Source organism: Diabrotica undecimpunctata, chromosome 3 (genome assembly GCF_040954645.1).
Source record: "Diabrotica undecimpunctata isolate CICGRU chromosome 3, icDiaUnde3, whole genome shotgun sequence".
Lineage (NCBI taxonomy): Eukaryota > Metazoa > Arthropoda > Insecta > Coleoptera > Chrysomelidae > Diabrotica > Diabrotica undecimpunctata.
This window is the reverse complement of record NC_092805.1, coordinates 113,242,337-113,255,985: the sequence shown is the minus strand read 5'-3', so window position 1 is coordinate 113,255,985 and position 13,649 is coordinate 113,242,337. Positions and strand designations below refer to the sequence as shown.

Here is a 13,649-nt window from a genome sequence, read left to right as displayed (position 1 = left end):
TTAATATTGGTCAATCTCCATTGTTTTTATAAATTTTGCAGGTATAAGTACCCACATTTGCCTGTGCTTTTAATAAATATTTCCTGTAATTATTGAATCTAAGCCTTTTTGGCTGTAAAGATGGCCTGAACCTCCAACTTATGTTCAGATAAGTTGGAGGTTCACATCTTATCTGCAAATATTGTAGGACATAAATTTGATCCTTTTCTTCTCTGTTCTTCTTGAACACAGCTGAATATTTTCTGAATATTCTTAAAATATTTGTTTAATACATCCCTAACCTTAAGTTTAGGACAACATAAGGTTAACATTAGGTAATGAGGATATAGATACATTTAAGTCTTTATTGATCCATGTTCAGCTTTCAATTTTATAGTTTTATAAATAATTTCAGTAATATGCACTTATAATTAATCTAAATTTAGAAACAAATCAAACAAGTTATGGAAAGATTATATAAAAAATAATGTAGTTTACAGCTAATATAAAATCATCATCATGCAACCTCTTCTGTCCACTGCTGGACATAGGTCTCTCCCATCTTTCGCCACTCTTCACGGTTCTGTGCTTCTTGTTGCCATTTCTTGGATATTCGTCTAATGTCGTCCATCCAGCGTATTGGTGGTCGTGCTCTGCTGCGTTTATCTTCTCGTGGGCGCCAGTCAATTAGTTTTCTGGTCCATCTTGTGTCTTTCAGTCTCGCTATGGGACCTGCCCAATTCCATTTCAGCTTGGCTATACGTTTGATGACATCACTGATACCTGTTCTTTTCCGTAAGTCTTGATTCCTTATTTTGTCTTTTTTTGTCACGCCGAGAATTGATCTTTCCATGTGCTTTTGTGCCACTCGCATTTTTAGTGCTATTGTTTTTGTGAGCGTGAGAGTTTCTGGTCCATATGTCATAATAGGAAGAATGCATTGGTCAAATGTCTTCCGTTTCATAGCTATCGGCATGTTGCTCTTAAAGATGTCTCTTAGTGAACCATATGCCGCACAAGCAAGTGTTATTCGTCGTTGAAATTCGCAGGTCTGGTTGTCTTTGCCTATTCTGATTTCATGACCACGATATATGTACTTTTCTGTCAATTCTACCACTTGATTTTGGATGATTAGGTGTTCGCTGGGAACTAAATTTGTCATAAATTTGGTCTTACTGATGTTCATTTTTAGACCTATTGTTGAAGATATCTTCAACAATAATAGAAAAGTCATGGGTATATATTTATGGAGATATCTTAACACACTATGAAGTCTATCAATTTAACATGATATGCTGCTAGCCCTTTAAAAGAGATACTACTATAGAATAAATAGAATCGAATAGCAATAAAGTGCTTTTATCATTATAGTGAATTTTTGTGGAACTTAGGGGAAAAACCACTGTAAAATTTTTTAACTTCATAAAATAAAAATAAAATATGTATGAAAGACACAATTTTCATTAAAGCATTTTAAAACAAAAATATTTTAATACATCACCAGTCTATATCATGTCTATATGTTATGTTTCCCTTGCATTTTTGCAGAATATGTATGTTGTTCTATCCACTTTGCACATTTTATAAAGGTAATATCTGAGTAAGCTGTAATTATCATCTTACTTTTCCTACTAAGCAAGAACAATTTAAAAACGCTTTATTTTAGACTTCTATACAGAGGCCTTACCTCTAAAAATGTTTGATGATTTTCTGTCTTAAATAATATATTTGACTTTTTTAGATTCTAGAAGTGTTACATCACTGTGCCGTTTATGCCTGAAGCATAGATCAGATTTAAAAAATATATTTGTAGAGGAAATTGAAGAAGGAGTTCACATAGTTTTTGCTATTTTGGCTTGTGTTCATCCAATTGAGGTAAACATACTTTTATTATGCCACTAGTAAAGGTGTAATTTATAATACAGTATACTCCCTCTATAACGAACACGGTTATTACGAGGTTTCGCTTATAATGAGATACATTAGATGTCCCGTGAAAAATTTCTATTGAACTATAACCGTCTATAGCGAGGCAAATTTGGTTATAACGAGAGAAAATAAGATCCAAAAACGTGTTTTTTACGTGTTTGGTCCGGTCGTGGCTATAAATAAATACCTTTTCAAACAGCCCCTCAATAAACTTAACTGCAGCCCGCAATAAACTACTTTACAATGAATAAATACAACTGTTTCACATGTTTACAAAATATATGATAGAATGATACTGGACCATTTAAAGCAGTTAAAAATTACAGAGTTCTTAAAATTGCAGAAGCAATAGTTTATTATGTTATCCTTGAAAATACGCTTTATACATTATGTAGTTGGAAAAAAATATAAGTACAGATTTTTTGTTTTAACGTATATCATTGATAATAAAAGTAAACAACTCTTTTATGTTTTAATATATTTCATTGACAATAAAAGTAAATAACTTTTTTTCAAAAACGCCATCCAAACAATATTTATTAGCATCTTATATTGCTCCGAATGGCTTCACTATAGGAAGTTATTGGTTTAGAAAACTACAGATTCATATGTATGCACAGTATTATTATTGTCTGATATAACGAGATCGGCTTATAACGAGGTAATTAGTCTGTCATTTCAGTTCTCGTTATAGAGGGAGTCTACTGTATTTATTTTTCTTGTTGGCTTTAATGGGTCAGGAATAACTAAAACAATTGGTTTTTCGACACACTTATTTTACTATAATTGCCAACCAGAGAATGGTAACAAACTCGAATTGAATCAATGACTCAAAACGCAACTGTATATATATATATATATATATATATATATATATATATATATATATATATACGTAGAGCTAAGATTAATACTATTATAAAAATTAATATTAAACTCACCGGTCTTCCGGGTTGAACCGCGTCGATATCCATTGGGCCGAGCCTTCGACATCTTCTCTGATGTCTTCTTCAGGGCTTCCGAGGTCTCAGTCTCCCGAGCCCCAGACACTACTACACTCACTAGTCACTTCTAGTTCACTCACTAGTTCACTACTCAGTGATCAAGATGATAAGATCACACTTCCAACAGTATGATATTGATTTAATTTTATTTTTACCTTAGGTAACATTATTTAAATGATTAAGAGTTAATAATTATAGTAATATTATAAACGATGTAATGAAGTTTCCACAAAAAGCTTCCAATACTATCAGGAGGCACCCGGCAAATAGGAGCCCATTATAGATCCACTTAGCTATCACGTGAAAAGACAGTTATCTTATGATCTTGTTAGTTCTCGGCAAATACTTATTTTACATAAGTTTTTACATACTTTTTTTAAATTACATGTACAATAACCACATGGTCTTTTGCTGTTCTATGTTTGTATCAAATTGTAAACTATGTTTAGTTTCAGTTAATTGTTTATACAACCTAACCATTTAATGTCCAATATCTTAAGCTTCTTTACATATTATACCATTGACTGCTACATGTCTTTTTGAGGTGCCACATTTATATTGACTTTTCTATGGATGTCGGTTTTTCATATTGTTCTTTTTAGATGAACTGATGATGCTTTCTGATTAGAGAGCGAAACGTCTTCAAATAAATAGATGAAGTAGCCAACTTCTTTGTCTTTTTTCTCCACCTTTTGACTGAAAAACCCACCACTGTTCGAGTGATCCTTAGTTTATATTGTATTAACTGTTGTACTCCTTTTTTCGATATATATATATATATATATATATATATATATATATATATATATATATATATATATATATATATATTAAACTTAGAGCTAAGATTAATATTATTATAAAAATTAATATTAAACTCACCAGTCTTCCGGGTTGAACCGCGTCGATATCCATTTTGCCGAGCTTTCGACATCCTCTCTGATGTCTTCTTCAGGGCTTCCGAGGTCTCAGTCTCCCGAGCCCCCAGACACTACTACACTCACTAGTCACTTCTAGTTCACTCACTAGTTCACTACTAGTGAACTAGTGTGAACTAGTGAGTGAACTAGAAGTGACTAGTGAGTGTAGTAGTGTCTGGGGGCTCGGGAGACTGAGACCTCGGAAGCCCTGAAGAAGACATCAGAGAGGATGTCGAAAGCTCGGCAAAATGGATATCGACGCGGTTCAACCCGGAAGACTGGTGAGTTTAATATTAATTTTTATAATAATATTAATCTTAGCTCTAAGTTTAATTGTACTAACCGCGGAAATCTTTCCGAACATATATATATATATATATATATATATATATATATATATATATATATATATATATATATATATATATATATAAATATATATATATATATATATATATATATATATATTATGATTTTTTTATCATTAAATTTTTAATTTGCAATCACATGCATTAAGATATTAAAACTGATTGTTTATTATTGTCCAGGAGTTACTACTTCTGGACACTAACTACTTATCAAAGTACCGTTGTATATAGGATATATATCATAACTTCTGGTATTCTCAATATTCTGTATTCTGAATGGTTTCTTGAAAACACCAGATGGATTAAACAGACTGTTGATTGTCAGAATGTCAGTATTGGAGATATGAACTGAAAAAAAAAGAATAATTCAAAATCACAGAGTGCACAATTCTCAACCAAAGCCAGTTCAAATTTTTCGTGCCATACCATTTGTTATTTAGTTTAAAATTCCCAGTGTATATGACCATTTATAAGTAAAGATGTTTCAAAACCTCGCGGACCTCGTAAATAAGCATGTCCGAAAAAATAAATGGACCCTAAAAACATTTCCCATTTTAATTTCATAGGAAATTAGGCGACAGTTTAGGATTTGCACGTGCTAATGATGTCGAGTATTTCCAATAAACATGACATATTATGTTTCTCTAATCTTAAACATTCCAGTTAGTCATCTCATTTTTATTTTATCTCACATTGAAAGATGTAATAAAAATACCTGTCTTCACTGCCGATAAGAATTACTGTGTAAAAATGTAAAATATTTACAAATAATGTTCAGAGGTCGCTCATACAAAAAGTGGTCCTAATTTATTAAACAGTTTTGTATAAATCCATTTTAGGCCTCAAACAACTAAAAACAATGTTTTTAAATTAAATAACCCCAAACTAAAGTATCAGAAACTGATAGAACAAGGTTTGGTGAATTCAAAAATAATTGTGTGTTTTTGAGCCGCCAATCATCATTTTTCGTTTTTTTTTTTAGGTTTAACTTGTTTATAAGTTGAAAACGATCAACTTTAGAGAAAAATTACAATTAACCTTTTTTATTCAGAATGATCCAAAAAATGATGAAATATTAAAAACGATTGTTCAAAAAAAAATAAAAATATTAAAGCTATTTCACTAACTCAAAAACTAGTTCGTCTCTGTCTCGCTACGATAACGCACTGAAGAGAACTGCATGTTTTACACTGCTTTATGAAAATTACCTATGTAAAAAGTTTAAATAGTTTTTTGATGTTTTAGATATCTTACGAAGACTCTTTACCAAAAAATATATGCAATGATTGCTTAGAAACTCTAAAAATCTGTTTTAATTTTCGCTCTATTTGCTTAAGAAATGACAAGATTCAAAAAAGAACATTACCAAAACAGCAGCCAGTTTCAGCATCCAAAAGAAAGAAACGGAAAAACATAGTGTCGGAATCAGACGAAATAGATGCGAAACCTGAGGAAGTGAACAACAAGAAAGTAAGAGAAAGTACAACAGGAGCTGAGAGTTGTGTCTACGATGAGTTGGAAGCTATCAGTGAGTTTTTGATTAAAAAGAATAGTCCTCAGAAAGAGAATAATAAGGGAAAGGTAGCAAAACCTAAAGGTAATTTTTCATCTTTATCATTTTATCGCTTTTGATTAATTTTGCCATTTGCTGATTCTATAATGTAAAGACTACTAAAAATATTATGTTTGTAAAATTTAAAAAACCTAGATATATAGTTTTCTGGAGTTTTCGGTTAAAGCCACAAACTTTCCTTAAAAAAAACTTTGGTACTTAAACAGCCGCCTGTGATATTACCAAATTTATATGATAATATTATTTCAACCTACCACATTTGTAAATAAAACATTGAAAATTTTAGTGTTTTTGGGATTCTGTGTAGTTGTCGTTTATTAAAGTTTTTATTCGCACTGATTTATTTACCTTTTATTTTATTATCAGTTCACTTAGTTTGGGCAAATTTTGACATTACAACATAAAAATTCATACTAATAGCTGAATTAAACCTATGGTTACATATTTCTATATATAATCTTGATCTTAAAGTATTTTTCATGTCGGTCAAATCTACTATTACGTTGTCAATATCAATTTTTAGTATATTCATTAGTAGTATAGTGATCAGTATCTTCGCCTGTTTCCCGGGAGAGTTTCCATTTCCCGCTGGGGAGAAACTTTTCATTTTATTAAATTGATTAACTTCTTATCTTTTTTACTATTTAAAATCGTATAAATACTAATCAATCAATGAATTTAAAATAAAATAAATAACTAGTGTATATTTTCCACATCTAATTCATATTTAACATAGCCTGGAATTTGCTAGTACATTTTTTGTCTTTCGCTTTTGAAATATATTTGTGTGTACATCACAATGTCGTAAATCGTGTTAGTTATAGCATTTATAACTCAAAAACGGCTGTACCGACTTTTATGATACATAGATAAGCAGAATATCCATAAAAAAATCTTAAAAGTTTACAAAAAAAATAGTCTTGATCTTGAAGGTATTTTTCAAGTCAGTAAAATCTACTAACCAAAGAATGTGCTTTGTTTTTACCAATTTAACACATTAAATGCGCATGACCCCGATGTGGACCACGTCGGTTAACTTCCAGGTGCGCGTGGTCCCGTTCGGGGTACCTCGTATCGTAGTATTAAAGAAGCTGTACAAATTCAGCAAGGCAGTAAATCACACGGCCTCTTTGTGAGCAGTGAAAGTGTTAATGACAGCTTTTTAGAAAGTTTTAATATATCCAGAATTTAGCTCTAGTAAATTTGAGCTAAGGCCAGCTCTAGTGGACGCATCACTATTGTGTGTTTTTTTAATTGTCTGTGATTTCTTGTGAAAAAAACATTTAGGTGACCCGTAAATATATTTGTATTAGGTACATTATAATACCGCAGAAGCTCTAATCTTTCCCAACAAATCGGTAGTACAATTAGGCTTCGGAACATTGCAAATCAATCCACCAAATAAGAACGAATGTCGTGGCCACCACGATTGTGTGATCTGTCTCCAATTGAACATGTCTGGGACGTCATGGGTGGAAAGATTTGCAACACTCTCCGCAGGCTTTAGCAGCTATTAATCACGAAGTTGCTGTAGCCTGGAATGAGGTACCCCAATAGGATATCGACCTCCTCATCAGAACGATGCCCAGGCTTGTTAATGAGTATATAAGAAATCGTGGATCCTCAACACATTATTGAATCAGCTTCTGCAGTTAGTTGATCAAAATAACAAAAATTATTAAAATCGGATAAATATGTAGGTGTTTACCATTTTTGCCACTCAGTATATTTACACAGTTCATCCGATGAGTGACGAATGCTTCAAATAGTTCTGCATTACTGCATTCAAACCATTCCCTCAAGTTCTTAAGCCACAATATTCTTTGTCTTCCCACATTTCGCTTTCCTCGAATTTTGTCTTGCATAATAAGCTGCAATAATGAGTATCTTTGCCCTCTCAAATATGGCCCGAGTACTTAAGTTTTCTTCTTTGATAGTCAAGATTATTTCAGCTTCATTTCCCATTCTTCTAGTAACTTCTGCGTTTGACATTATTTGAGTTCATGATATTCGCAGGATTCTTCTGTAACACCAAAATTCAAAGGCGGCCAACTTATTCAGATCAACTTGTTTTAATGTCCATGCGTTCAAGCCATAAAGAATAGTAGTGAATACGTAACACTGAAGCATTCTTAGGCGTAGTCCTAACCTTTTTAAGTTTAACGAATGATGCATGTGCTATTTCAATACATATCTTAATTTCTTTGATTTGGATATATATATATATATATATATATATATATATATATATATATATATATTATATATTATAATAACAATTTATTGGATTGGTGTGTCGGGTATGCGGTCTGTTATTTAAAAAAAAAAACTCCTTTTTCTTTTATTACTCTATATTTCGCTGATTTTTTGTCAGCTTCATCAGGAGACAACTGAAATATGGTTAAATATCAGGTGAAAATAAACAATGATTTACTTACAGATTTAGAGTTAAAAATATTTAAAAATGTACATAATATATTAAAAACAGTACTGACAATATTGGTTAAAGCACCTAGTCACTAGTAATTAAATTTTAAAAAAAAAATTTAGCAAAAAAAACAACTAAGAAACTATTAAAACACAATATAATTGTAAACAAAAATTATTTGAACATACTAAGAATATTACAGTAAATATTGCTCAACTGTCCCGTGTCTGCCTTATAATTTACTGCATATTTTTCTTTATTAATATGACACATTTCTAAAAACAATCTTTTTTTGTAATTGTTCTCTTGCTGTAGAAACCTGACATTTGAGTAGTCAAATTATGCCCAGTTTTTAAGTAATGGTCAACTGTCACACATGTTTTCTTCTTCTTTGTGCAGTCACTTTTGTATTGTGTGACCCTTTGTTTTAGCCACTGAGAAGTTTGGTCAACATAACAGCTCCGGCAATCCAAACAAGGCAGTTTGTAGATAACATTAGTTTTATTTACAGTTGATGTCTTGTCTTTTACTTTAGAAAACAGTTGTCGGTTTTCTAATAAATTATATTAGACAATTTTAATGTTAGTAAATTGTTTAAATAAACTGGTCACAGAAGGTGTTAACTGTTTTATTAATGGTAGTTTTTTGATATCAGTGGGACCGTCAAAAATGTCTGAGTTAAATATCAATTTTTAAAGGATATGTTTTGGGTATCCATTATTTTCAAAGATGTTTAATAGCAAATTTAAGTTTCTGTTTATGAATTTATCATCACTAATATGCCTTACCCTATTCTTCATTGCAATCACTGTATTAAACTTTCGATGAGTAGGATGATTTGAAAAAAAGTTTAAATATCTTCCAGAATGTGTTGGCTTTCGATACCAATCTATCAATATTTTGTTTTGTTCAGTTCTTATTAGTTTGTTAAGTGTTTGTTGTTATTGAAAGTGTTCAAGGTATTTTGAATTTGTGAAGTAGGAACAGAACATATGAGATCGTCTACAAATTTTTTAATGAAGAGTAAAGGGAAAGGTAATTGTGGAATAATGACATCCAGCAAATGGTCCAAAATGATGGTTGCTATTATGGGGCTGAGTGGACTACCCATAGGTGCTCCAAATATTTGTCGATAGAATTTATCATTAAAGCTAAAATAGGTGTTCTCAAAAACATAATTCAGAAGTGTTAAAAACTATCCTTAGAAATTGTTGTATAATTTTGGATAAGATTCCATTTTGACTGTATTATATTACTGACCAGATCTATTGGTATGTTAGTAAATAACGATGTGACATCTAACGAAATTAAAACATATTCTTTCGGTAAAATCAACTCTCTGATATCATTAACAAATGAAAATGTATCCTTTGCATTATAGTTGTTCACTTCGTCAAAAGCATCTTTAAGAATGTTGGCAACAAATTTGGATAAGTCATAAGTTACCGAATTTATAGAGCTTTATATTTTAATATTTAAATATTTTCCACTTCTACAGTTTTATATATGTTGTTATTAAAATTTTGTCCGGTCTCTTAAAGGTAGCTTTATTCTAAACAGGAACATAATCTTTCAGGTTCTTTCCTATTGTAGCAAAACTATACATTTAAAATTTTTCAAAAAATTCATAAGTATTTGATTTCTTAGATTATATCTTCATGCTTTACGAAAATTTCTATGATTGGTTTTCCCGCTTTATACTTGGAAAAAAGTAGTTTTTTTGAGTTTTTTCGAAAACAAAAACGAAGTTTGTTCAAAATTTGGCAAGATACTTCTAGTGATCACATATACCTTCTCAATTTTTTTGAATGTGTAGTTCGTCTCTTGGGGGGTGCAGATCAACCTTAATATATAGTTTTAACAATATCAATATATCTTTGATATTATATTATTATAGAAAAATTCAGTAGTCAAATTATATGAGTATATTATATACATTTGACTATATTAAAATTCCACTATTTGGAAGAGTGATTTCATCGTTTAAACGCCGAATGTCCTTAAATTTAAATGTACTCAGCGGCCCCCGCAAACTACCCGTTTAATTTGCGTTTTCTCATCAGAAATCATAGAATGTATAATTAGTACATTTATTTGTGCTTCTCTATAGCAGACCTAACCACAAGATGCCGTACAGTGTAGCCGATTCTTGTTCACAAATAGCAGTTATGGTCATACAAACCTGAATTCTTATACGCAGCGGTTATTACCGACATAGAAATTCCAAAAAATGAGTTTTTTCAATAGTAAAAATTGAGCACAAAATTGTATTGAAATAAATTTTATTTACATGTTCAGTTTTGTTATATATTTAAGTTTATAAAATAAAAATTGATGTTACATTTCATTCCCATTCCGTTTCAAAAACTTGACAACTTGGGAATTTGTATAGCATTTGTATGGCTGTGAAAGTTGGACAATGCACTCTGAAATAGAAAAAAGAATAGATGCCTTTGAGATGTATATATACAGACGAATGTTGAGAATTCCATGGGTACAAAGAGTTACTAATGTTGAGGTACTTCGTCGCATGTGTAAACAAAAAGAATTACTAAGAATAATCAAAGAGAGGAAAATGCAATACTTGGGTCATGTGCTGAGAGGCGAAAGATATGAATTACTTCAAGTTATACTGGAAGGAAAAGTACAGGGCAAAAGATCAGTAGGAAGACGCCAGAACTCGTGGCTGAAAGACCTGAGGAGATTATTTGGATGAAACATGGATTAACGAAGGTCATACAGTTGGAAAAGATTAGCAAGATTCAAATGTCAAAGGTAAACGCGAAGCATTTATAGAAGGCTGCTTTACAGGATTAAAAGCTCCATCAGGAAAGGGACGACGTTTAATCATTATCCATATAGGAAGTGATACAGGGTTCCTTGATGATGGTTTGCTTCAATATGAGTCAAGAAAAACAGGAGATTATCATGAAGAAATGACTTCCAAAGAATTTGAGCGCTGGTTTAAGAGAATCTTAACAAAATTAGAACCTGGTCAGGTCACGTCAATAGACGTTTTAGCGTAACTTCCGCGACAGCCGGGTAGCATCAATAAGCTTTCTGCAAATTTATTCGTTTTTTATAGCGTTTTGTAATAATACAACAATAAAAACTTTGTTTTCGAAACTTGAGAAAGGCACTCTGCCGAAACAGCTGTAGTGATAAGATTTTATAATAAATTTTGTGGAAGTTTCGAAAACAAAGTTTACAATGTTTTATTGTTACATAAAATGAATTTCCATCAAGTAATGGAATCCATCAATTATAGCTTTGTGCTTATGACATTCTGTATTTTTAGGGGAATGTAGGGAATAAGCCACAAAATATATTCAAATGTTTTTACTGACGTTTCAATCTCCATAAAGAGACCGTTTTCAAATATATAAATAATAGATATATTTATTTTTTATAGCTTTCTGTTTGTGAAATTCTGTATTTTTAGGGAGAATTTTGAAAATAAGCCACAACATATCTATTTACATGGTTAATTTACTGACGTTTCGATCTCTATTCCAGAGACCGCTTTTAAAGTTAGAAAAAAAAGAAAATAAATAATATAAGATTATATAAATAATATATAAATATATAATAATCAACAAATAAAATAAATGTAACTATCGTGTATATCTTTGAAAACGGTCTTTGGATATAGAGATCGAAACGTCAGTAAAAACCTGTAAATAAATTTATATTGTGGCCTATTTCGAACAAATATTTAAAAAATAGAATATAATTAACGTTGAAATAAAAGTGAGTGTACGCAACTGGATTTTCATACGTCTTTCCCCACTTCTCTGCCTTCAAACGATGAAATCACTCTTCCAAATAGTGGAATTATAGTATAGGTCTTCTTTGGTCTATTAGGGTATATGACTGAATCCAGTCCCAACTAGTAATTAACTTTTTGCTACGTTGATCAAGCTTGATTATACTAAACAACCACACATGTGCTCATAGCCAATATTAATTGTAATAAAGCACATGTAGTTAATCACGTGTTTATTTATTTATTTACAAAAAAGGTTTAAATATTAGAGGTGTGCTTATTAGTTCTTTTAGACGAACTAGTTCAAGAAAACTATTTCACAAAAATGAACTAGTTCAGTGAACTACACTTGAGTGCAAAAAAATCGACTCAAAATTATTTTGCGAAAGTACGTCTTCTGTTTCAATCTAAAAGGTGTAAATAATATTTATTGTACAATTATTATCCTCATTATTGAGTTTGAAAAAAGTTTTGGTTTTTGGTAAATCGGGTGACGTATTAAGAATAAATAATGAAATACGTAGAGAGGGGGTCAGAATTTGAATCATTGAAATCGACACGCACCGACTTAACGCGTTCGGTTAACATCGTAGGCATCAATTTTCATAGCGATGCACTAAAACATGAGTCAATTGAGTTCGCAACTGCATAAAGAATGAATACCACATCTGTCAAAGCAGCTCAAGCAGTAGCATTATTGAGAGAAGACCTAAGCCAGAGGGCCGTGGCAAATCGACTAAATTTAAGCCAATCTGCTATGTCCCGAGTATATCGTCGGTACCAAGATACTGGTGATTATGTCCGTCGACAAGGAGGAGGCCGTAAACGAACAACAACGGAGAGATATGATCGATTCCTTGTATCTAAATCTCTGAGAAATCGACATTTGACTGGTACTAATCTCAAAGAAGAGCCTAGAGAAGTCCGAGGTGTGGTTACTAGCGTTTGGACAGTCAGAAGGAGACTTAAAGCAGCCAACCTGACACCAAAAAGGGCAGCTACGAGTCCCAAGCTAACTGCAGCCCAGAAGTAAAGGCGATTAGAATTTGCTCGCGAACATCTGGATTGGGACGACTATCAATGGAGTCAGGTATTATTCTCCGACGAAAGTAGGATCTGGCTACATGGCAACGAAAAGAGGCATCGAGTCTATAGAAGGCCAGGAGAACGATTTGCTCAATGTTGTATACGAGAAATTGTGTCATATGGAGGCGGTTTTTGTATATTTTGGGCAGGCATTTTCATGGATGGGAAAACCGAGTCGGTTTTCGTGCCTGGTGGAGGACGTGGTGGAGGTTTAACGGCGGATCGTTACATCAGAGATATTTTGGAGGAAATGTGGTTCCATACATGGGATTTATTGGTGATGCCTTTATTTTATTGCATGATAATGCACGATGTCATACCGCACGAGTCACCACCACCTATCTGACTGAGATCGGTATACCTACAATAAATTGGCCTGCGTTGAGCCCGGACATAAATCCAATAGAGTATGTTTGGGATGAGCTTAAACGAAGGGTCCGAAACAGAAATCATGTACCAAGGAGCCTAATGGAATTGAGGGCTGCGCTTAATGATGACTGGGAAACAATGCCTCAAGAATTTATTAGAAAAGTCATCCGATCCATGCGAAATCGACTGGAAAGTGTAATTAGGAATAGGGGTGGTAATATCAGATA

General features: G+C 32.1%; 1 protein-coding gene across 3 annotated transcripts in view; it reads left to right on the top strand.

The window, feature by feature from the left end:
* LOC140437245 (uncharacterized) overlaps positions 1–13,649 on the top strand; it is a 46,600-nt gene that overhangs the window by 3,835 nt on the left and 29,116 nt on the right. For all 3 annotated transcript variants that reach the window (XM_072526650.1, XM_072526651.1, XM_072526649.1), the window contains exons 3-4: positions 1,721–1,854; positions 5,446–5,797. In XM_072526650.1, the coding sequence (XP_072382751.1) occupies positions 1,721–1,854; positions 5,446–5,797 (486 nt within the window). The remainder of the gene's footprint in view (positions 1–1,720; positions 1,855–5,445; positions 5,798–13,649) is intronic.